Source organism: Gadus chalcogrammus, chromosome 13 (genome assembly GCF_026213295.1).
Source record: "Gadus chalcogrammus isolate NIFS_2021 chromosome 13, NIFS_Gcha_1.0, whole genome shotgun sequence".
NCBI classification, from domain to species: domain Eukaryota; kingdom Metazoa; phylum Chordata; class Actinopteri; order Gadiformes; family Gadidae; genus Gadus; species Gadus chalcogrammus.
The window spans coordinates 23651555-23676712 of record NC_079424.1 but is presented as its reverse complement, the minus strand read 5'-3'; the positions used below and the strand labels follow the sequence as shown (position 1 = coordinate 23676712).

General features: G+C 46.6%; 1 protein-coding gene across 1 annotated transcript in view; it reads left to right on the top strand.

The window, feature by feature from the left end:
• The window catches only part of cadpsa (Ca2+-dependent activator protein for secretion a), a 176601-nt gene that overhangs the window by 134283 nt on the left and 17160 nt on the right, over positions 1 to 25158 (top strand). The window contains exons 21-26 of the mRNA XM_056605376.1: positions 2519 to 2674; positions 4824 to 4971; positions 7531 to 7605; positions 8558 to 8641; positions 17335 to 17367; positions 19299 to 19406. Of these exons, the coding sequence (XP_056461351.1) occupies positions 2519 to 2674; positions 4824 to 4971; positions 7531 to 7605; positions 8558 to 8641; positions 17335 to 17367; positions 19299 to 19406 (604 nt within the window). The remainder of the gene's footprint in view (positions 1 to 2518; positions 2675 to 4823; positions 4972 to 7530; positions 7606 to 8557; positions 8642 to 17334; positions 17368 to 19298; positions 19407 to 25158) is intronic.

The window sequence follows — 25158 nt, the reverse complement described above, 5'->3', positions numbered from 1 at the left end:
ACCCAAAACTGTCTGCTGTTCCCGACGAGGGAAATATGTAGATGGCAGCAGCACAGAGCCAGCTCTAATACTGTATACTTTAATACCAGGTTTAAAGATCAGGTGGTTTGTTAGTCAGCCAAACCCAATTTCGAGGAGACGTGCAAAAGGTGTTGAGCGGTAGGAATGAATATGGAAGGAGTCGCATGGATCCGGCTTTCTATTGCCAACATTCAAGCTGGAAGCAAAGCTTATGCCAATGTGACAGCATGGGGCTTACAGGAACGAGAAGAACAATCACATTCTTCTTTTGGCTAGAGCTAGAGTAGACTCGAAGTATCACATCAGTTTACTGTGATGTGTGGGCCTCCCCTTCTGCCCCTCAGCCGGCGCTTTGTCTCGCTCTGGTGAGGAACGATGTTTCAATGGACTGCTTCCACCTCTAGCTCGTTTGGTCTGACATCAAGCTGCATTAGCTAACAACCAGTGCTTCCACTAACCCCCTCCCAGCTCTTCAGGAACCTGGTTTATCTGACTCTCAATCTCTGCCAGTGTTTTATTGCCTATGGCGTTGATGCCTCCATATGTATACAGACAAAGTATACCCTGCCAATATTGTCTGTTAGCTCTCTTCATGATATTTACAGTTTTTTCCGCCCTATAAGGCGCAATTAAAAGCCTTTAATTTTCTCAAAAAACGACAGTGCGCCTTATAATCCGGAGCGCATTATATGGGGAACACACGAACACTGAGAAGGCAAACACACGTTCACCAAGACGGGGAGACAGCGCCGGGCAACTTAAGCCACTATCTGCCAATGGATCGTGGATGCCTGGGCTGATATATCAGTCTCAACTGTGGTCCGAGCTTTCACAAAGGCAGGAATAATCACTGAACTGCTAGGTAACAGCAGCGACACTGGCTCGGATAATGACGTGAGGGAGCCGGGCATGTTGGATGCCGTAGACTCGCCCAACTGTTCAATTCGGACACTGAAGAAGAAGAATTCGAGGGATTAGTGGACGGGGAATGAACTGAAAAAGTGAGCTTTACGTGTTATACATAACTGAACAAGGCTGGGAGATATTCACATTAACGTTTGAACAACGTTGAGTTATTGTGAATGCACTTTGTGTAAAACATAGTTTTATACGTATAAAACATAGTTTTATACGTAAGTTAAACAATTTCGAGAGTTACTATATTGTTAATGCACTTCAAACATTTGATTTAATGGTATCAGACTGTTTCTTTTACTACGTGTTTATGAATCAGGGAAAAGTTTCCCTCCACGTTTGGGAGAAGAGTGAACAAGGCTGGGAGATATTGTTAATCTGCACATTAACGTTTGAACATCGTTACCATGGGAGTGAACGGAGTTGTCAGAACGCTTAATAAAGGTTGACTTTATCTGACTGTTTTGTTGACATTCCCTTTAGCACAGCTCGGTGCACCCTATATATGAAAACAGTTCTAAAATAGGCCATTCATTGAATCTGCGTCTTATAATCCTGTGCGCCTTACGTATAGTGCGGAAAATACGGTACTCAAACCTCACATCCTGCTAGTCAGCGAAAGATATACCTTCCCAAACACAGATTAAAATATCTACTTCCAACATCGGACAAATCAGTGGATCGCATAAACCTCCATGTTAAATGTTTAAGATGGATTTATACTCATCAAGGAAATGTGAAATATTCGATATACATATTTTGGTGTCAGTAGTGGGCCCAGGATTTACCAACAGATTTTTAACAACAGATTTTTATCAACGGAGGTCAGTTTGTGTTATGGGCTTATGGCTTTGTGTTTTTCATCTAAGTGATGGGCTTAGATGAAAAACATTTTTAAAAGTTAGGCAATCTACTGTCGGATCAGTATGAGGTCAGAGAAGGTAATCACAGACACACAAATCCCCCCCCAAAAAGCATCCAAAGGGGATAGCCTGGGATGCCATAAAGGGCAGAACAACGTCCTCATTGTACCAGTACTAGTCCCAGTCAGCCCAAGGCCATGGATCACTTCCCCCGCTGCTAAACTATCCCCAACAAACAATCAGCCCACATCACACCGACTGTAGTCAGCTCCGGTGTCAGCAGTCAGCCCAATGAGCGATGAGCAATGAGGACAATATCCAGTATCACTGCCCTCCAATAGGTCAACATACAGCGGAACAAAACCTGAACAACCTTATGCTATTGTACCACAAATTGTTAACTTATTATGCTTTAAAAAGTGATGGGGACAAAATCAGCTATTTCAGAAAGTGGTGTCCCTAGCATCCCCAGTTTATATTTCACCTATGAACACCTTTATTATGATCATGATAATGATGATTATGGCATAATTAAACCTCCACCATTCATGGACTCTCCCAGATGATCCTTCACGTTCCTCTGTTTCCTCACCTTCCATCAAGCTATGACTTCCTCCTCTGATGTTTGTCCCTGTTTTATCATCCCTGCATGGTCCTGGTTCTGTTCAGTCTGGTTCAGGCTGTATCTCTGACTGTGATGCCTTTTGAACCCCATGCAGTAACGGTTCAGGAACCTCAGAGGATCTCTTCTGGAAGCTGGACGCTCTGCAGACCTTCATCAGAGACCTTCACTGGCCTGAGGAAGAGTTTGGCAAGCACCTGGAGAGCCGTCTGAAGCTCATGTCAAGCGACATGATAGAGTCCTGCATCAAGAGGTGAGAGCTGGCCACGTGCACTGCCTGGTGACGCACCAGCTTGGGCGGGTGGCCCTATGTTGGTCACACACTCACGCAGAGACCAGTACAAGGTGAAGACTCTTCCTGGACCTTTGACCTAGCACTTGGTGACTAAACTCTTGAAGTCCAGGCTATAACACAGGCTATCTCGGTTGATCAGCCTCCCACATTCCTCTGGGCGTCCTGAAGGCTAATTTGAATCCAAAGGGAAGTGCGATCTGCAATAATGGTTCACACTCTGTGGAATAACCTGCCACAGGTGGCCCGTTGTGCAGAACAATACTCTAAATCCCGATTTACTCATCCTATTGCTTTTCAAAGGTTGAACTTAAAGGTCCCATGACATGAAAATCTCACTTTATGAGGTTTTTTAACATAAATATGAGTTCCCCTAGCCTGCCTATGGTCCCCCAGTGGCTAAAACTTGCGTTTGGTGTAAAACGAGCACTAGCTGTTCTGCTCGCCTTTGAAAAAACGGAGGCTCAAGTGCGCTGATTTGGAATGTCTGTATTTAGGACATCACCAAGAATCTCAGCTCCTCCCCTTACTCTGCCTGGCCCGCCCAGAGACGTTGGCCCGCCAATGAGACTCGACCGTGCGAGCGCCACGTGTGTGTGTGTGTGTGTGTGTGTGTGTGTGTGTGTGTGTGTGTGTGTGTGTGTGTGTGTGTGTGTGTGTGTGTGTGTGTGTGTGTGTGTGTGTGTGTGTGTGTGAATACACACACTGTAACGCAAGTGTTTCTTGTCGGTTCTTTGACGTGTCTTGTATTTCCACAACGAGACTGTTGTGGGGGTTATCTGAGCCATGGTTGAGAAGGAATTGGGGGAAAGGAACTTTGGCTTTGACTCGCTGAAGTACATGAACTGCGACATGCCGCCGGTTGCCGCGAGGCACCATCGCCCGGCAGCGGGCAGCCGGCAGCAGGCAGCGCGCGGTACAGTCGACTTCAGGTTGATGTGAAAGTGGAAGAACCAGAGACGTCGCAGAACCCGACAAAGTCGTTTGTGATTCATAATATCGTCTGGAGGCGCACACAGCTTTTGGCCGTGATAATATGTATTAAATGATATAGATTTCTATGTATTATATGATATTATTTAGATATAGAGCTCCAGGACCGTAACGCAAGTGTTGTACACTTCCTTGTTATTTGGATAACCGTACTGCTTTAGGTGTTATGGCGCATAACACGTCGGACTCTCGTCTCTGGTATTTCTACAACGAGACTCGTGTTGGGGGTTATCTCAGCCAAGGTTGAGAATGAATTGGGGGGAAGGAACTTTGGCTTTGACTCCCTCAAGAACATGAACCACGACATGGAGGAGAAAGGGATTGTTGGCGTCGAATGTCTCCCGCTTGAGCCCCGCTGAGGGACCACCGCCGGAGGCGGAGGTGCCTAAGCGCTGCCCGGCAACGATCCCTTTCTCCTCCTTGTCGCGGTTCAGTCTAATTCACATTGATGAGGACGTTGAAGAACCAGGAACGTCGGAGAACTCAACGCGGTCGTTTGAGATTCATAATATCGGCTCACGCAGCTTTTGGCCGTGATAATATATATTATATGATATAGATATCTATGTAGGCTATATGATAATATTTAGATATAGAGCTCCAGGACTCCTGTGTGTTCTACAATATTTACAGAACACGGCTAAAGGCTGTGTGTGCCTCGCCATTGCGATACATCCACTGTAAACAGAGCGCATGGTACCGTGGCTGCAAGCTGCTCAGGGCCACACCCCCACCCTCCTCCTTGACCCGCCTCGCTCCTCCTCATTTGCATTATAGCTACAGACACCAAAACAGCGCATTTGGGGGAAGCTCAATGTGCGACTGGCTCGGAGTGGCTGTAACTCTGCACCACGGCTGAATTTCGGGGACGTCTTTGAATACTGTGTTAGTTGCCCACTAATACCTACATTAAAGAATACATAAAATAGCATGTCATGGGACCTTTAAAGCATTTAATCTCCTTTATGGTTTTGACTTGTGTGAAAGGTTCTCTGTGATGATGTTGCTAAATACTCAACGTAATCATTAATGTAAGATTTTAGTTATTTATTGCATTTACAATTTTTAATCAGTGGTGCCCCCCCCCCCCCCCCCCCCCCCCCCCGCCCGCCCCCAGGACCCGCGTGGCCTTTGAGGTCCGTCTCCAGAAGAGCAGCCGCGCCACAGACTTCCGTGTGCCACAGTCCATCTGCACCATGTTCAACGTGATGGTGGACGCCAAGGCCCAGTCCGCCAAGCTGTGCGCCATGGAACTGGGCCAGGAGGTAGGACCTGAGGGTGTGTGTGTGTGTGTGTCTGCGTGTCTGCGTGTGCATGTGCGTCTGTGTGTGTGTGTGTGTGTGTGTGTGTGTGTGTGTGTGTGTGTGTGTGTGTGTGTGTGTGTGTGTGTGTGTGTGTATGTTTGTGAGATAGCCTGGACTTCAATTTCAGTCGTAGGACTTTTGAAATGTGTGGCCATGTTACCACTAATAAATTCATGAGGTATGTTTTCATGAAATTATAATTTCAAATATGAAGAAATCCAATAAAAGTCTTACTCCACTCCTGTTTGAATACACTGAATTTTGGATTAGCAATTGTTATTGTTTATTGTTATGTTATTGTTGTTATTAATCAATGAATTCACAGAATTGTGGTTTTATTCACTAAGTTTAGATGGTTAGATTGAAATCCTCTTTAAAATAAAAATTTAAGATAATTGTTATTGCTCTGCCTAACTCTGCGTTAGTTTACCGTGGATGACCTCCCCTCTCAATGGCACACAGTCTGACACCTGATTTGCATTAGACAACATAACAACACCCAACAACTCTTGAATCGTTTGATTTACAACTGGTACTTCTCCTCAATCTTTCTTCTGTTTCATTCCAACCGTTTCTGATTTGACATGTCAAAGTTCGTTAGAGAATGGGTAAGTAAGTGTGGCTAACAATCAATTTAAATCTCACCCCTGGTCCCAAATGTATAATTAGCTTTCCCGTTCCCCCTGCCTGTCTCCCTACACTTGCAATTGTTTGGATTTCATTAGCATATGTGTTGACGCATTGAATATACATGGGATAGAAGTGAGAGTTCTCATGTTCGCGGATTCTTGAAGCTGATACCAATTACCAATGCTGAATTAATTACCCGTGAATCCGTAAAGACGCTTCCTTGGCTCCGCGGGCCCAGAACAAAAGGATTGAGATCACAGTGGCTGCCTGCAGCCGTGGAGATGCCGCTCCACCCACATGTCATCCGCACACACCGCCATGTATTCATCATGGAGCCAGTGCATTATGGGGGCTGGTTCCTTATTACTCTGAGCTCCAGCGGGTAGGGAATGTTAGTGTAGTGGTGACTGCTGGATCACCATCTTGCAGTGCAATTTGTTTCAGTAAAAAGAATAGTTCAGCCAGCTCGCCTGGAAGAGATGGAGTCAGAGCAGCTGTGAATCTTGATGGTTGTAGATGTGGGTCTTATCTGTACCCCCCCCCGCCCCCCACCCGTCTCCGAACTAAAAACCTCCTTCATACCAGACCCCAGGCATCACTGGTTGATGTCAAATAATGCTTCTTGTTTCTCTGTGTCGCCTACATCCTTGCCCTTGTAACTAATCCTAGTTGTACCCTCTAACACCTTGGATGGGGACAAAGCACCCTGTTCTCCAACTTAAGGACTTGATAGGTCATTCGTCATTACGAACCAAAACGCCCCCTATGAGCGTTCCATGGTGCAGTGCCAGTCGACATCTGCAATAAACAAAATGAATGACATTCATTTGATTCTCAGTGGCTAAGGCTGAAATTTAGTTTCAGAATTAAAATGCATTTTGATCAAATTTGAGCGAATTTTAATTTTTCTTTGTCTTTGTTCATTGAATATATATAATGTTTAGTTTGTTAGTTTATGCAACATTTTGCCCATTTTGACCTTTGACCCCTGGGTCGCTCAAAAATTTCTGTTTTCTTCTAAGAATATAATCAAACAGCGCTATCCATTTGTCATGGTGATGTTTTAAAACATAGCGGTTCTTATAAAATGAACCCTTGAATAGACTTTCTGATGAAGCAAACACCATTCCTGGTTGGTGTTTGCTTCAGTCTCTCAGAAGCCATCAGTTACATAACTGACAGTTATGTAACTAACAGTTTAGCATGATAACAACTGAACCGCTCAAGTGAGGACGCAAGGGAAGGACACAAGGATTAAAACAACATGCTAGCTGCCTGGTTCCAGGGATAGCATTATCCATATCAATATCCATGGCAACAATATAAATCCTTGCTGACATACAAAAAAAAATACAATGAACATTTCTCTAGGAATGTCAATCAAAAATATATTTATATCAAAAATGTTAGCAAAATTAATTCAATATTATGAAAAGTAAAATAAAATCTCTAGAAACGTTATCAGAATGGATAGGGGCACATTTCCAGAGAACGCTCATGCAGGTCGGTTTGAGTTAATGATGTGAATGTTGAGGTCTACATTTATACATGATTTATTAGGGCTGGGGTTAAACTATGTTAACCCTAAATCCTATGCTAATGGTATATCGTTTTGCTCATTACTTCATTAACTCATGTTAATTGTTCATGGGTGCTCCCTAATTGTAAGGTGTTGGAAATTATTATTTGAACTTTGTGAAGATGTGTTTGTTGTAACGTTTCTCTATAAATTCAATTTTAACTATTTCAAAACCACTTTCTATTTTAAGAGTTAGAGTAGATTCCGCCTCATGTTTTAATGGCTGTGAGACCAGTGAGATTTCCCCGTAGCAGTTGTCTGCGTGTGGCCAGTGGAGCAGAGTAACAGTGGCTCTGTCGCTCTGTTTCCAGAGACAATACCATTCTCAGATCGACAACCTGATTGAGGAGACGGTGAAGGAGATGATCACTCTACTGGTAGCAAAGGTAGGCTGACCCCCGCTCGATGGAACCCGTTCACACCTCCACATGATCCGACACCAACTTATAGCACGAGGACACCATGAATTGAATGTGTTCATTTAACTGTACAGTATCAATGGAAACTGCATCAAACAAAGCGCTTTGTCGGTAATTTGACTGTAATAGAACAAACCGAGTCAATGAGTACTACAGCAACATGAATAAAGAGTTACTGGTTATTCAATGTGTAATAAGAGCAAAATTACAGCTACACTGGCTACAATCGGAGAGCTGTACAGAGAGCAGAACAGAGTAACAGAGAGCAAGAGTTTAAAACGAAAGAACCAAGAGCACCTCCCTCTCTGCTCCCTCTCTCTCTCCCTCTTTCCTCCCTCCCTCCCTCCCTCCCTCCCTCCTCCCACCCTCTCTCTCTGCTCCCTCCCTCCCTCTTTCCCTCTCTCCTCCCTTCCTCCTTCTCTCCTCCCTCCCTCTCTTCTCTCTCTCTGCTCCCTCCCTCTATCCCTCTTGGCTCCCTCCCGCTCCCCTCCCTCCCCCCCTCTCTCCTCCCTCTCTCCTCCCTCCCTCCCTCCCTCCCTCCCTCCCTCCCTCCCTCTCTCTCTGCTCTCTCTCTCTCTCTGCTCCCTCCCTCCCATCTCCCTCCTCTCTCTCTTCTATGCTCCCTCCTTCTCACACCTGTGATTGACAAGGAAAAATAATTCCTCCCATCAAACCAGGAAAGAGATGCCCCGACTGGTTATAAATTAGCCAGGTGTGGTCCAATCTAAATAGTCTCATACAGAATCAGGTACAGTCAACTAAGATATTCTCACAGTTAATTTCCCTCCATAGCCGACTTGCTATACCATTTCTACCAAGTGACCCTGAACTAATGTGTGTTGGACGCCCTCTCCAGCCCCTCTAACAGCCCTTCTAACAGCGCTCATGTGACAGAGCTATGGTAACTCTGTGTTCCCAGTTCATGGTCATCCTGGAGAGCGTCCTGGCCAAGCTGTCCCGCTACGACGAGGGAACGCTGTTCTCTTCCTTCCTGTCCTTCACCGTAAGACAGACACACACACACACACACACACACACACACACACACACACACACACACACACACACACACACACACACTGTGGCGACCCGGCCCCAGAAATGACTCTGTCACGCTGGAAATTACCACACGCCAAGGTCCGTTCAAAGCCCCAAGATGCATTTATTCAAGGTAACACAGAAAACGCGTGGGTCTGTGCCCAACGCGGGAAAAACTGTTAATAATACTGATGGCTCCGTGAGCCACAAAAGATTCAATGCTGTTGTCCTTCCGGCCCGGCCGGTCTTGTCCCTGAAGAGGAATGTCGCTCCGGTCTGGAGCTCCGTTCCTCCGTTCCTCCTCACATGTCGACGTCGTCCTCACGAGCGTCTGGGAAAAGGTCCGCTAGATCCGCTTCTGGAGGTTCCCTTGTCCCCTCCTGCTTCCAGCTTCCCTTCCGTAAGAGAACCTGTCACAACCTTTTAAAGGGTTACCTGGTCTGGCTCGTCCTCCGCCGCAGGTGTTTTCCATTGCACCGATTAGGGTGTCACATTGGACGCCCTCTGGCTCCGACTGGTGGATATCGGCGGTATACGCCATCCACTACCTCTCCCCGGGGCCGCCTGGCCTGAGGGTTTGGGACCGGGTTGCCACAAGCTGAGGTACTATCTGACCAACCAGAGACAGGCATCTCGGCAGGACAGAGCGCCGGTGTTGGCGTGTTCCCTGCCCGGCCTGTGGTCCACCTGGAACCACCTCGTCACCCGGGCGTTCGAGTCCTTCGCGCTGGCCATCCACTTGAATGGCGCATGGTTGGTGACGAGTGTGAACTCCCTGTCCAGGAGATAGTACCTCAGCTTGTCCAGGGCCCACTTGATGGCCAGGGCCTCCTTCTCCAAAGTGGAATAATAGTTATTCTCGTTGGAGAGGAGCTTCCTGCTAATGTAGGTCACTGGGTGTTCCTCTCCCATCCGGACCTGAGAAAGTAACGCTCCCAGTCCCACTTCGGATACGTCAGTGTGGACTATTAGGGGTAGAGAGAAATCAGGAGTTATCAGGACAGTCTCCAAGCAGAGGGCTAGTCTCAGGGTACCAAATGATCTCTCTGCTGCCTCCGACCACGTTACCCGGTCTGGCAGGGCCTTCCGGGTCAAATTATTTAGGGGACTGGCCAGAGTGGCGAAGCCGGGGATAAACCTCTGGTAGTACCCTACCAGACCAAGAAACGATTTCACCTGCTTTTTGGAGGCTGGGCGGGGCCAGTCCCGAATGGCGGAGACCTTGCTATCCTGGGGTTGGACGTTCCCCCGTCCTACTTGGTACCCCAGGTAGGACGTCTCCTCCAGACCCAGGCGGCACCTGGCGGGGTTGGCTGTGAGTCGGGCCCTCCACAACTCCCCCAGGACCGCCCGCAGCTGCCGGAGATGGACATCCCAGCTGGCGCTGTGGATGATGATATCGTCTATATAGGTGGCTGCGTACGCCTGGTGAGGCCAAAGGAGCTGGTCCATCATCCTCTGGAACCATGCGGCAGCGCCATGGACGCCGAATGGGAGGACTGTGTATTGGTATAGACCCCCCGGGGTCGCAAACGCAAGTTTTCTCCCACGCGGTTCTGGTGAGCAGCACCTGCCAGTACCCATTGGTAGCGGGCGGGACCGAGCCGCTCAGTTAGTTCATCGACCCTGGGCATGGTGTAGGCGTCGAAGTCCGAGACCTCATTGAGTCTCTGGAAGTCATTGCAAAACCTGAATGTCCCATCGGGTTTGGGGACCAGGACAACGGGACTAGACCAGGCGCTGCGTAACTCCTCTATGGCTCGTAGCCGGAGCATTCTGGCGACCTCCTTCCGGATAGCGTTCCTCCGGGCTTCCGGGACCCAGGGGGGACGCGCACCGTGATGCCTGGCGCCGCCCTAATGTCGTGTTGGGCCACCGTGGTCCTGCCTGTTACTTCCGAGAACACATCCTGGTGTCTTGAAAATCCTGTTCCTGGTTTTATACATGCCTAAGTGGGCCCCTAACAGATGGGAGTGGGCCATGAACAGTACCTTGCTAACATACGGGCGGGGTACCACCAGCTGTTCGCTCACCATCCCCCCCTTCTCAACTACCCGATAGAGCAGACCCCCTTTGGTGCTGAAGTGAGGGTGTGGCAAGCAACTCACCGATTCCCTCGCTTGGCCATCATGGGTGAGGACGTGGCTCAAGGCGTGCTTCAGGGCGTCGTCCTGTAGTTGGGCGCTGGCGAACTGCCCGGGTCGAACCGTTCCTCCCCCCTCCGGTCAGGAAGAAAATCCGAAAACTCAGTGAAAGGCAAGCTCTCTGAGTTTTCCTGTGGGCCGGTCTGCTCGGTATTCGTCAGGGTATCCGCAGTGTCCCGTAGATTCCGCTCGGTGGGGTCCTCCCATCGAGTGGTCTGGGGTACCCGGTGGGATGGGTCCGTCCCAGTGTTCATTTTTTCAGCTATTTTACATTTAGTCTTAGTCTTTAGACGAAAATGCTTACAAGTTTTAGTCTCCTTTTAGTAATTGTTTTCCTTCGTAGTTTTAGTCTACTTTTAGTCGACCAAAAGTCCTTACATTTTTGTCAACTTTTAGTCATTAATTTCGTCAAAATGTTTACTCTTTTTAAACTAATTCAATTAGGCTAACCGCTGATATATGGACACCTGCTAAGTAGTTCCAGTCAAATAGAGTACTAAACTGAAAACGTGACGTTGTCCTTGCAACGGGATTTTCAGTTCTAAACAACCGAACGAGAGATGCCGTTTTCCATTGCTTCCATGTGTTGTTTCTTTCAAAATGAGTATGAATCAATTTCAAGAGGTGAAGATCAATTGAAGCATGTCGAGGCGTTCATGTATTCCCCTGGGGCATTAAAAGGAAAAGTTCATAAACGTTAGTTTAGTTTAGTTTTTTTTATATAAAGAAAATCTATTCTCAATATTACATTACATCATTGGTAAAGCAAACTCACAAATCACTTGCAAAAAAATTGGTCCTTTTCTATAAAAGGTTTGTCTGGCATAGGTTTTCCCCTTGTTAATTTGATTAGTGTCGAACCGAAAATCGGTTGCTATGGAAACGTAACGTCACACTTTAGTACTCTATTGTCTGTTCAGCCTTCAAAATGCTTATATGCTATAGACCCTATAGTATATGTGCAGTGGCGTTTCTACATGTAAAAAACAGGAGGGGCTAGGCTAATATTTTTTTATTCTTTTAAATGACGAACCAGTGTTCGTGACGTCACCCGTTTATTTTCACAGTCGTGGCGATCTTTGTAGACGTTGACTCTGCCTACTCCCGGCTATCCTGCTCAACACAGGACTGTATGTAAAAATCTAGTTCAACATCTGACCTGTGAAGGGCAGTCATACGCTAAACAGCGTCTAAACTGCCAAAAATTGTAGACCCCTTCACTTATATTAGTGTTTCTACTGGCTTTTCAGGCATACAGACATCCATCCAAACAAATTATTAGGCATTCTCATTTTGTTTGAAATTCATTTTTCGAAAAAGTTACAGGCCTGATATACTACAATTAAAAATGGTAGTTTTCATAAAAAAGCAAAAGTATTTCAAAATAGAGATTGAGCTTCCTTCATTGGTCTTAATTAGTCAGTGTCCCACCATGCTGTTTGTAGCCCTGGCTTGATGTTTCCCATACTCTATTCAGCCCTGAGCTCCACCCACAAGGACCTGCCAGGACAGCAGGCAGGTACTGAAGCCATCACAACCATTACAAATAAAAATATACTTTAACACTATTCAGTATGCTGGGCTTTTTGTTTTTTAACTAAGTGACTGTTCTCCATGTATCATATATATATATTCAATTGATAAAGTACATTAGTGCAGCTTTTAATCTTTTATTGCTGACATCAAAACATTGCAATAATGAAAGTATCGTTTTTATACGTTTTTAAACTTTAAACTAAACTTCCGTAAACCTCAGAAGAAAAATGATGCTACTGCAAAGAGCTACCATAAGAACCCAATATAATTTTACCATGGAGTACACCTCCCATCGGCCTAAGCAGTGTCCTGGAGGAGAAATCAAAGAAAATAGCTGTGAAAGAAAAGATTCAGAATGGCCTGTCTTGGTTTAAAGCCCACTCGCCACCACGACAAGGCGCAGGCCAGCAGTGGGAACATAGAAGACTGGAAAAACCTAAATAGACTGAAGAGCACAAGACATAAGGCGTTTTACCTCTAATTTTTCCTCCAGACTAAGGGTCTCAAATCTGTGCTCCAATAGATGATCTACCACATTCATGTTGTCGATTCGTTTTCGTTTGTGTGCCTCCGGCATGATTATTAGCAAAGTTATCTTTCTCCTTCTCTTCTTCGCTACCGGTGTTGTGCCGAATCTCGACCCCCCGCATATTACAACCCCCCTTAGCGTGAACGCGCATTCGCTTATTGTCAACGCCCCATACTTTCATTTAGATCAAGGCGCTTTTCCTTCTGACAATATTAGTCAAAATTAGTGTTTATATTAGCCCCACCGGAAGTAAAATAATCTCCGTCCACTTCAACAGAGAAACACTCTGAGCATGCGCATTTCAATGTTTCAAGTCCAATACACATTACATTGGGCTGGTGGGGCTAGAGTAGAGCCCCTCTTGCCCCTCCAGACGAACTCAGCCGGAAGAAGCAAGCCAGGGTCGACTAAAAATGAAATAGAAGCCCCAAACTTATTATTTTACAGTACTTTCTGGGGAGATTATTCTTTAAATATATATATTAAAAAAATTATAAAATATTTTTTTTATATTTATTTTCATTTTCATTTGCTTTGCTTTTTTTCCTGTGAGAGTAGCCTGGTCCTACCAGACCATCGTACTTCATTTCATTTGTACAGAAGGTCTGGAACTGCTCAATTGACAAAAGTTCACTCACTTGGAGGCGGGTGTCTGTAGAAGTTTTAAAATGATTGGATCTACCCAGTGCCACTCTGTATCTTCCATAACTAATCGCATCGCGTTTGGTCGTGACGTATCGTATGTCATGCGACGGGACCTGCCGCAAAACACGTTTCGCGCACGCGCAGGATGTACACAAACAAAACAAGATGAAGCGTGAAGATGTCTCTGAACGATAGCTGCAGGTTTTGTTTATCTGAAGTAAGAGTTCAAGGAACAGTTGTACATTCTAAATTAATATTCAACAGTAAGGACAGAGATAATGTTTGTGGTCCACTGTCCACGCTGGGTCTTGTCATTGACTGACTGACTACTTATCTCTGACTACAACTGAAACTGGCGTGCGACCTAGACGTCATCGTTCTCAGCCACTCCCTCTGTTCGCTGATTGGACCGCCAGAAATCGGGTTGACATGGAACGCATTTACATTAAGCAGACCCAGACTGTACCAGTACTGAAGTGAAATGAAAATTGAGCGGAAGTAGGTAGGTGGGCGGCGCCAGGCTAAGAGTAGGTGGGGCCGAGCCCCACTTTCCCCTAATGACCAGTCGCCATGCGGTATAAAGGCTGGGACGAATTTCAAAGTACCCCTTATGTTGAAAGTATGGGCTGTCGCACTTCCAATTGAAACAAATGGCGCCGTGATTCGTCTTCAAAACGAGAGCTGGCAGATTGTGAAAAATGAATTAAACTGTAATCAGACAACACGGTTATATGCTATAGAGTATCTGTGGTAAAGGCTTGGACAAATTCCGAATTATAAATATGTACAATGCATAACGTTAGCTAGTTAGTGGACTATACCTCCCGTTGCCAAATAGTAGCTAAGGTCTGTCCTATTTACTGGAGGAGTGAACATTGTTTCCGTTGCATAAGAACCTTACTGGAGGGTAATATCATGCATTTTGAATGTCCAAATAGCACACCACTAACATTTTGGTCCTGTCTCGTCTCGTCAACGAAAACAAAACGTACATTTCGTCATAGTTTTTATTATGAAAGATCCATTTTTAGCTCGTCAACGTCTCATCTTAATCATGGAAAAAAGGTTGTTGACGAACAGTTTTTCGTCATATTTTTCGTTAACGAAATTAACACTGGTCCGTCCCCCTCGGCCCCGTCGTCCTCCACTGACGATTCTGCTGGGGTTGAGGGGGCCAGCCGAGCCCCATAAGGCGGCCGGCCGGTTCGTCGGTACCGTCGTGGTGGGTCCCGCCGGGGTCGGGAACCCGGGACGGGGTACCACAGTCTGGGGAATATTGGGCAGCCCCTGCCAATGAGTAGGGGTACGGGGAAGTGGGGCACGATCCCGGCCCGTGCCGTAAACAGCTCTCGGGGGGTCCGCACGACCACATGGCAAGTCTCATACGTGCCGATGTCCCCCTGCTAGGTCTGGGCGCAGGAGGGTCACTATACTGCCGGTGTCCAGGAGGGCCTGAGTGTCCTTATTCCCTACCCGTACGGGGAGAGTTGGGGCCCCGGGCTTCTGATGTTTCCAAAAGGTGGCCAGGAGACACGGTCCTGACTGTCTCCCTCTGGCGAAGGCCGAAGGCATGGATACATCCCGGTCTCCGGGACACTGTCGGGCTAGGTGTCCCGTCTGTCCGCAGCTGAAGCACCGCCTATCCTCTCGGGGCTCCTGGGAGAGGGTCGGCGGCCTCGGTGGGGGTGATCACTGCGAGGAATTCGGTCCTCGTCTGTCCTTTCGCGTCTCGGTTGGTCGCAATGGGTCCCGGACGCTGAAACTCAGCTGTTGTGCCAGTTCTCCAGTTGCCGGACCAACTTGTCCACCGTGTCTGGGTGGTTGTTGGCTAGGGTTCTCCGGGCATCTGGCGATAGCTGACGGATGGTATTGTCTATTAGGATCCGATCCAGGAGGCTGGGACCTTCCCCGGCCGCGAGTCAACTCCTGATCAGCTTACCGTGCTGGGAGATTTGAGTCCGTGCTGCTTCTTGGATATCAAATCGCCAGTCGTGGAATCGCTGTAGGCTCTAACCGTAGTTGGCCAGTATCGCCTGCTTTAACACCGGGTACTGACTGGCGCGTTCCGGCGTTAGCCAGGAACGCGGAACTGCTTTAGAACTGCTGTGCGGATCCGGTGTGGAAGTGGGACAGTATGTGAGCCCACTGGTCCACCGGCCAACTCTCCGGACGAGCTGTCCTTTCAAACACCTCCAGGTAGGCCTCCACGTCGTCATCCGTCCCAAGTTTGGTAAGGTTTGCTGGTAGGCGCGGAGGTCGGGGTTTCGCACACTGCTTGCTAGGTGAGTCGTTGTACTGCTTCCCGGAGAAGGACGAAGCTCTCGGCGGTGTCTCTCTGGGTGGCGGCTGCCAGAGCTCGGTCCTGTTGCTGACGCTGGGCGGCGGCCGCGGCTGCGGCTCCTTCCGGGTTCTGCATTGACGTGTGGGCTGGTAATCCCAAGTAATCATTAGCGGGGTCAAACTGCCTGCAATATCCACCATATGTGGTGAAATTACCACACACCAAGGTCCATTCAAAGACCCAAGAGGCATTTATTCAGGTAACACGGAAAATGCGTGGGTTTGTGCCCAACGTGGGAAAAACGGGAAATAGTACTGATGGCTCCGTGAGCCACGAAAGAGTCAATGCTGTCGTCCTTCCGGCCTGGCCGGTCTTGTCCCCGAAGAGGGATATTGCTCCGGTCTGGAGCTTTGTTTCTCCGGTGTGTTCCTCGCTAGTCGACGTCGTCCCCGCGAGCGTTGGGGAAAAGGTCCGCTAGATCCGTTCCTGGAGGTTCCCTGGTCCGCTCCTGCTTCCAGCTTCCCTCCCGTTAGAGAACCTGTCACAGCCTTTTAAAGGGTTACCTGGTCTTGCTCGTCTTCCGCCGCAGGTGTTCCCAATTGCGGTGACGCAACGGACGCTCTCTGGCTCTGGCTGGTGGATATCGGCGGTATACGCCATCCACCACCTCTCCCCGGGGCCGCCTGGCCTGAGGGGTTGGGACCGGGGTGCCACAACACACACACACACACACACACATACACATACACACGCACACACACATATATACATACACACAAACGCACACGCATACACAGGCATGCGCATACCAACATACACACACACATATACACACAAGCGCACACAGGCACGCAAATGCAGGCGCACACCCATGCACACACACAAATACACACACACACACACGTATGCATATGCACACACACACCCACACACCCACATAACCCAGACTCATTACCACTTAATCAATAAGCAGCAAAAAATAACAATGTGCTCCCGCGTTCATGAGGACGGTTAGGAGGCCGGCGAGACTCTAAGAGCCTCTTCTTTATTTACATTGCTAGCATGTTGATCAGTGAGAGCGGCCCCTAGATTGAAGCAGCTCAGCGGAACAGCAGGTCGCCAAACAAAGGATTGTAAACAAAATAATTTTGCAACATTATTTGATGTCTGAGCTGAAGAGAGGTGTGCAAGCAGCCTCACGTAGCCAATATGCAATCATTTCCCTCATATTCAATCCCAGAACCACCTTTTCTTTCTATACACTTTGATTATTTTGTTTTGTTATTCCCTTTCCATTCCAAATATCTTACCTCACTTAACATCCCAATTGGGGGGGGGGGGGGGGGGGGGGGGGTAAATAGTTCAGGCTGAATTTGAAAATGCACTTGAGAGAAGTAAAGGAGCAGGTTCTGCTACAGGTGACCAGGACCTCCTGCAGGCACACTGTAGGGCTATGAAGCCATGCTGTGGAGTAGTGGTAGAGCTCTAACACTTTCACCCCATCTCTCCCCATCTACCTCAAGGTGAAAGCTGCCTCTAAGTATGTGGATGTTCCTGTAAGTGACAGCTAATTATTATGGTGTCTTTCTGTCTGTCTGTCTGTCTGTCTGTCTGTCTGTCTGTCTAACACCTTATGGCCTGTGTACTTCCAAAGGATAGAACTATGTTGTTGTGGTGTGTGTGTGTGTGTGTGTGTGTGTGTGTGTGTGTGTGTGTGTGTGTGTGTGTGTGTGTGTGTGTGTGTTGTTACGCACCTGGCCTAGGGGCGCCAGGCTACACAACAAAAAGACAGGAGACAACAGTTTCCCAATCAAAATAAGTATTTAATCAAACCAAACCAATCCAAGTGCTCAATTTATAATAAAAGTATGGGATGTGGAAATCAGTAAGTCCGTAGTGTGGAGTGTGTATGCATGAGTGAATTATAGGTGTGTGTGTGTTGTTTTAACATAAGTGTTGAAAGGTGTGCATGGCTATGGAGCTGAAAAGAACAGAGAGGGAAGGACTGGGGAAGCAGACTCTTATAGGGCGTTGGCACCCGGGCCCAGGTGCACGCCAATCACTCCTAATGACCAATTAAGTAGGCCTAGGTCTCTGCTCCCCAGTCCTAGAAACAAATGGAAGACACAACATACAGGGAACCGTCACTGTGTGTGTGTGTGTGTGTGTGTGTGTGTGTGTGTGTGTGTGTGTGTGTGTGTGTGTGTGTGTGTGTGTGTGTGTGTGTGTGTGTGTGTGTGTGTGTGTGTGTGTGCGCGATGTGGTACTTTGTGTTTGTCTGTCTGTCTGCCTTACACGTTATGGCCTGTATACTTTAAGAGGAGCGTGTTATGTCATTGTGGAGTGAGTGAGTGAGTGCGTGAGTGTGTGTGCGTGTTTGTTTGGATTCCTAGACTCTAGTCATTAGTTGATTGGACCATCCAGTTCCTTGATAAAGCATCTCATTTCACACTTGCCATCTATTTGTTTTGTGAATTGCATAACACTTGGCTGAGCGTGCGCCAAGCCGCTCTGCAGACGAAGCATTTGCATTTCCCTGTTCACAAGTGTCCCATGGTTCTCCTGCATGTGTCCATTCATATGCATACAGCCATCCCTGCCAACAGCGCCAGCCGTGGCGTTGCTGCACGCCGTGCGGTTGTGATCCCATGTTGTAAAACAACAAGCCACTGATCTGGGAACAGCAAGGCTCGGAGCTACAAATAGCATTTTAATCTGCCCACCATCGCCTTCGTCCGTGTAATAAACCGATACAATTGCACATCCCTTTGCGCGTTGGCAGATTGGACTGATGTGTTGAAAGACGGGACGTGAAGATAAGGATCTTGACTACTTTGTAGTTCCCTGTGGACCTCAGGGTAGTGTGACTTGTGGAGAGGCTCAGGGAGCAAACACATTCAGGCAGGGAACAGCTACCACTTCATCAAGCAGACAGATCCTTTCATGTTTGCATCCGCAATGCTGATGAATAATGATGACTATCTGGCTCTGCTTTTTGCCATAAAAATTTGCCATATTGTAAAAGAGTTTAATGCAAAGTCTGCACTAGTGAATGTGATTGTGTTGGCTTTTTCCCCGTAACAATGTTAAAGAAGGGATTCTATGACACATAAGTACTGGACATTGGAATGGAGTTTGCATATCGCATATAACATATAACAGAGAAATAAAAGGAAAGACTGAAGCAGAAGAACAAACAAGGACAACAGTCCGTGACAAAGCAATGGATCTGATGAAGTTATAGCCACTTCCAAACAACTGGAAATGTTCAGACAATGCGAAGTGGCATTCTCTCAAACAAGATCAGTTACCAATCTTTTTGGTTCATGTGCGGCTGAGCCACAGATAGCGTTGTGTTTAAGAACACCTGTTGTCCCTGATGTCTTGTTGTGCGTTGTGAAGTGATGACTCTAGATGTTGTGTGCTCCCTCCCCAGACTGCCAGAGGCTTTAACGTTGTGTGACTCCTTTACTTCTTGTACCTGCAGAAGCCGGGCATGGACGTGGCGGACGGCTACGTGACTTTCATGCGCCACTCCCAGGACATGCTGCGGGACAAGGTCAACGAGGAGGTCTACATAGAGAGGCTGTTTGATGTGAGTATGCTACTCACTGGGGGGCTACAGGGGGTCCAATGAGGACCACACTGGGGGGCTATAGGGGGTCCTGCTCGTCGCTGGGGGAGCTATAGGGTCCAGGAGTTGCTGAGGACTGCACGGCCTCAAGGACTCTGGAGGACCAGCTTTCTTATTTACCAATGATTGCCGTTGGGGCCAATCGAAAATGTGAATACTGAAAAAGATATACCTGCAACTTTTAAAGCTACAGTAGGCAATTTGGAGAAATAATTCAGAGTAAGCTACTGACCTGTTCCATTAGATTGGCCTGGCTTGACTCGGCTTGATTCGGTTTGACTCGTTTTGACTCAGTCCTGGTCTGAATCAACTTGACTCGGTTTGAACCGGTTTGACCCGTCTCATCCGGTTTGACTCAGTTTGACCCGGTTTGACACGTCTGACCCGGTTTGAATCGGGTTTGACCAGATTTGACTCGGTTTGAACCTGTTTGACTCAATCCTGGTCTGACTCGGCTTGACTCAGGTCTGACCTGGTTTGACTCAGCTTGATTCAGTTTGACCCGGTTTGACACGGTTTTACTCGGTTTGACTTGAAACTCTACCTGAATATTATAGAACCGTCGACTTGGATGGTTTTGTTTAAGAAAAAAAAATTGGTGTGTTCCAAACAGAACAAACAAAATTATATCTGCCATGATTAATTCAGATTCCCCTCTTTTGTTTCCTAATCCTACAAGCTCATTGAGAGCCCGTTTATTTCACATTATTCTTGTTTACACATTGGAAAATATTGCTACAGAATGTCCTTGATACTAGGAATATATTTGTGTATCAAAATTAATATTGGAGATCAAATAGTGGGATGTATTGTCCGATGTCTTATCTTCAGATAAGACTACTTTTTTTTTTTAACAAACCATTTTCTTTTGCAAGCTTATTTTCTTCAAACTAAAATCACTTGGCGTCCTTCATTTAATTTTTAGTGAGGCCTTTACATATATAAATATTATATATGAAGGAACGAACAATCAAGCTCTTTACAACTCTCACCATACTCTGCATGTAAGGCCATCTTCAGACACAGGGATGTTATTTTTAGGTCTTTATTCCTACCTTTTGGGAGACAACTTCTCGCTGCAATGTTTTTTATATCAGAGTACTTTTTGACAATTTCAACAAATATGCAAAAAAATGCTTCTTAAGTAATTTGCCTACCCTAGCTGTTACTCGACTCTGTATTAGTTCATTCATTCGATGCAACTCTTAATTTAACGATCTGTAAAGGCCAGCTCGGCCAATCCAACTAGCTAAAGCCATTTAACACCGGATGAAATTAACATTGTTACTCAATAAAGAAAAGTTATTCACTTAAGTAAGTTACCAACTTTGCTTCCTAGTTTATCCCCAGCTGTGTGTGTATTCATCTTGTCGGAGGCTTTCCCTTTGTGTGGATGGCTGACTCTGGCTCGTCCAATTTGCAAAAAAACAAACTCTTGTGGTTGTGCTGCGGAGTCCCGCGCCTCCTTGCTGTTCACAGTCTTTTGTCTGGCGCTTGTTTGTTTGAGATGTTCAGGTCCTTGAGGAGGGATTACCCCTAATGCAATGGCTGCTCCATCTGAGCTGGCAAACAAGAGGTAATCAATGCAGGAAAAAAAGAACAAAAGCCCTCTTTGTGTGGCGGCTCTACTCTGCGTTTACAGGCCCTGCCCGTCCTAACACTGTGTACTTGTTTGCTTCCTTAGCCTATGCTCAAGTATAAATCCCCCTGTACGACATTTAAATGCAACATTGTTCATGTGGATATGTGCGTTCGCCAGATACCTCCACCAAACGTCTGCTCAATGACTCCACAAGGGGTGGGGCTGATTGGAGGTTCCTTGCTGTTCAGAATGTGGCGGGAGCAATGAAACTAAGATATGCAAAGTGCTGCCTTGTCGGGGTTAGACCTCCAAGCCAGATGTTGTCATATCTTTGCAGAGTGCGAATTCTGCTTCATATTTGTAGCGCAGCCCAAAAGATAATCTAATCATATTGTGATGAACGTAGCAAAGCCCACAGAGTGCAGTTATAGCGTGGCTGTATTTTTTTTAAATCACTTGGTACTGTTTTGTCTCCATTACTCTGTGTCTGCCCCTACATGGCACTAGGACTGGTCTCCAGACTTCAGACTCTAACTTGTGGATTAAATCCATCCCTACTGGCTACATTACTGGTGTATCACTGGCCCACGACCGGTTCACAGCTGCTAAATGATTCATACCAAATGAATTATATTGCAACCCCTGAAAAAGGAAATTAAGTATTTTAAACAGACAGCAGGTCTGTTTCGTGAAAGAGTGAGAAGATGTACTTAAATGGAAAGAGTAAGTCCCTGAGCTTTAGACTTCACACAGAGTCTGTTTTGACTCCATGAGATCCGGTGGGCTTTAGGCCTCATGGTGGTGTCTAATCTGTCCCTAAGAAAACCCCAGCAGGCTTCCGGTTTTGACATGGTCGAGTGAGGACGTGCTCCGAAGCCTCTCCACTAAATTCTCAAATATTGTTTTGTAAATATAGCTACTACATCTTCGATACGTTACACGTGATTGCTTTAAACAAGTATTAACTAGTTTTTGATGTCTGGGAGAAATAAAAGCCACAGGGGAAGCAGTAGGTCGACGAAATTTACAGAGGACTCTTTGCTAGCTAGCCAAACATCAGGTGAAATGGCGGAGAACGTTGGAGAAGGCATGATTGCCACCATCCACACTGAGGTGAAAGTGCTACAGGCGGAGATTATGGCTGAATTCCGTGTAACAGCTCTAACTATGCGCGAAAAAATTGTCAAAGAACTTCGTTCTACAATGGCTTCACTACAGACAACAGTGAATGTCCATGCAAGCAAAATCGATGCCCTGGAAACCTCACAGAATGAGGTTACGGATAGGCTGGTGGAGCTCGAGGCTCAATGCGCTGCCCTGGCTGCTGATAACATTAAACTCATAGCTGCAGTGGACGTCCAAGAAAATCGCTCCCGCTGACAGAATATACGTCTGATTGGCTTGCTTGAGGGCGCCAATCCGACTGCCTTCATGGGACCCTTTCTGAAGGAAATCCTGGGCGACGAATCGTTGCCAACACACCTGTCGTAGACAGAGCGCATCGTACCCTCGCAGCCAAGCCGCCTCCGGGCAAACGTCCGAGAGCTATGCTAGTGCGGCTGCACTATTACCAGACGAAGCTGCTGATTCTCCGCACATCCCGCGAACGTGAACAACTGTCCTGTAAAGGGAGAAAGATCCACATATTCCCTGTGACTACTCTGCAGCATTGGCCCGATGCAGAGCAGAGTTTAGCGATGTGAAGGCACAACTCCACCAAGCGGGTGTTAAGTTTGGTCTGATCCATCCTGCCAAGCAACGGCTTACCTTCCAGGGAACTGTCCACACTTTTGAAAACCCAGACGCGGCGCTTTTCTTCTTCCAGAAAACTATCCAACCTACGACTGAATGACCAGACAACAGATATTGTAACCTACTTGAGGATATTACTTGGACTACTTGTTCATTTCTTTTTTTTTTAACGGAACGTTGTAATACGCAGACGTTAACCTAGTTTGACTAACCCACTGCTTTTGTCCCAAGTATAGCCACTGTTTACGTAACTGTATTATATAGCAGAGCATACTTTGTGGCGCTCCTGATGTTCATATTTTCCAAGCTGTATTATTTTGTATCAGCTCATTACATGTTTTGGTTTTCATTTGTACTCATGCTTAGTTTTTAACATGTATTGCTTACAAATTTAGCTGGCTGCTTTTATTTAATTCAGACTGTTAGTGGTAGCCTTTGAATAATTTTTTCTCCTGAGTATAGGACTGATTGCGGCTACCAGGGTTTAAGTTTAATTTAAGCTACTTTCGCCAGTAGTTCAGTGGAGTTAGTCTGTTAGTTTAATGACAGAGAACGATTTTGCCACCTACACGGTCGTTTGTTGTGACAGGGTTTGGGGTTCAAGGTGCCTTGTTTGGGAAGGCATTAGGGGCGGGCAGGAGGGGGCAGGACTGGGGGCAGAGAATTTATCATTCTTATTTTCCTTAGTTTTTTCTTCACTTGTGTGTGTAGCAACTATATGGCTTTGTTTGCAATGGCAATATGCTGAACATTACTTCTCCTACATCCCAAATGGCTGATTTAAACATTGCACAGGGTATCCGCTTTGTGTCTTTGAATATCAAGGGTTCAAACAAGGTTACTAAATTAAACAAAATAAAGAATTTACATCTTCCGATATAGCTTTTTTTCCAGGAGACGCACCTGTGTGCCTCTGATGTTCAGAGACTCAAATAGGGATGGGTTTGGCACTTATTCCACTCAAAGTTTAATGTCAAATCGAGAGGTGCCGCCATTTTAATTCGTAAAAACATTGCTCTTGAACTACTCAGCTCTACTGCCGACGCCAACGGCCGCTATGTTATTGCGTCAGGTCTCATCCAAAACACTCCTGTAGTCCTGGTCCGAGACACCACTCTTGATAGGTCATCTACCAGAGACACTGTCCTTTCTAGCTCTGCTAGGGTTATGGCTTCCTATGCTGAGCAGCTGGGCTTGTCTGACCCCTGGAGGTTCAACTTCTCATCAACCAAGGCACATTCATTCTTTTCGCACGTACACTGTACATATTCTCGGATCAATTTCTTTCTTGTGGATGACAGACTTCTATCAAAGGTTGATTATTGCAAGTACCACAGAATTGTTTTATCGGACCACACCCCCCCACCTCCATTGAGGTCAACTTACCTTAAGGTGCGGCCACACCAGACGCGTATCTCGCGTACCTCGCGTATAAAATCGCAATTTTTTCCATAGGGAACCATTGGTTTACGCGCGTATGAGACGCGTACACGCGTTACACGCGTAAAAGCAACATTTTACGCGCGTATGAGGCGCGTATATTTACGCATGTAACGCGCGTATATATACGCGCGTACATTTCAAGAGTTCAAAAAATTGAACTTTTTACGCTCATACGCATGGCGATTAGCCGCGTTGCCCAATCAGCGTTGAGCTTGACCCGACGTCACTGGCAGAGAGTAGTGAGCTTGGACAGAAGCATACGGCCGACATCTTTCTTTATTCTGTGTGGGAATAGTAACATAGTTACGCCATTAAATGCTTTTATGGAAACATTTTTAGCGAGAAATGTGCATTTTACTTTCATAATGTTCGCTAGGTGAATGTGAAGGATGTTTGGTTTGATAGTTATGACGAAGAGGGAACGCTCCGTTCACTTGCATGGACAGAGTCTCTGGTTACTAAGCAACCTCAACGTCTTGGCGGACTATATATCTGCTGATCAACACTACGAATGCTGGAAACACACCAGACACACCATGTGAAGTTATTTAACCCGATTATTGTTATTTATATCCGAGATTATTTAATCTAACCCGATCTAAACTCCATCACCCAAACACGGCGGCGTTTGGGTTTCCTACCTCGGACTCCAGCGCAGCCACGGCCGACAACTTTCTTTATTCTGGGTGGAAATAGTAACATAGTTACGCCATTAAATGCGTTTATGGAAACATTTTTAGCGAGAAATGTGCATTTTACTTTCGTAATGTTCGCTCGGTGAATGTGAAGGATGTTTGGTTTGATAGTTATGACGAAGAGGGAACGCTCCGTTCACTTGCATGGACATGGACTCATCTAGGCGCGTTAGGAGCGTAGGCGCGTTAGGAGCGTATGCCCATTTTTGACACAAAATGGTCAAGCAGCATTTTACGCGCG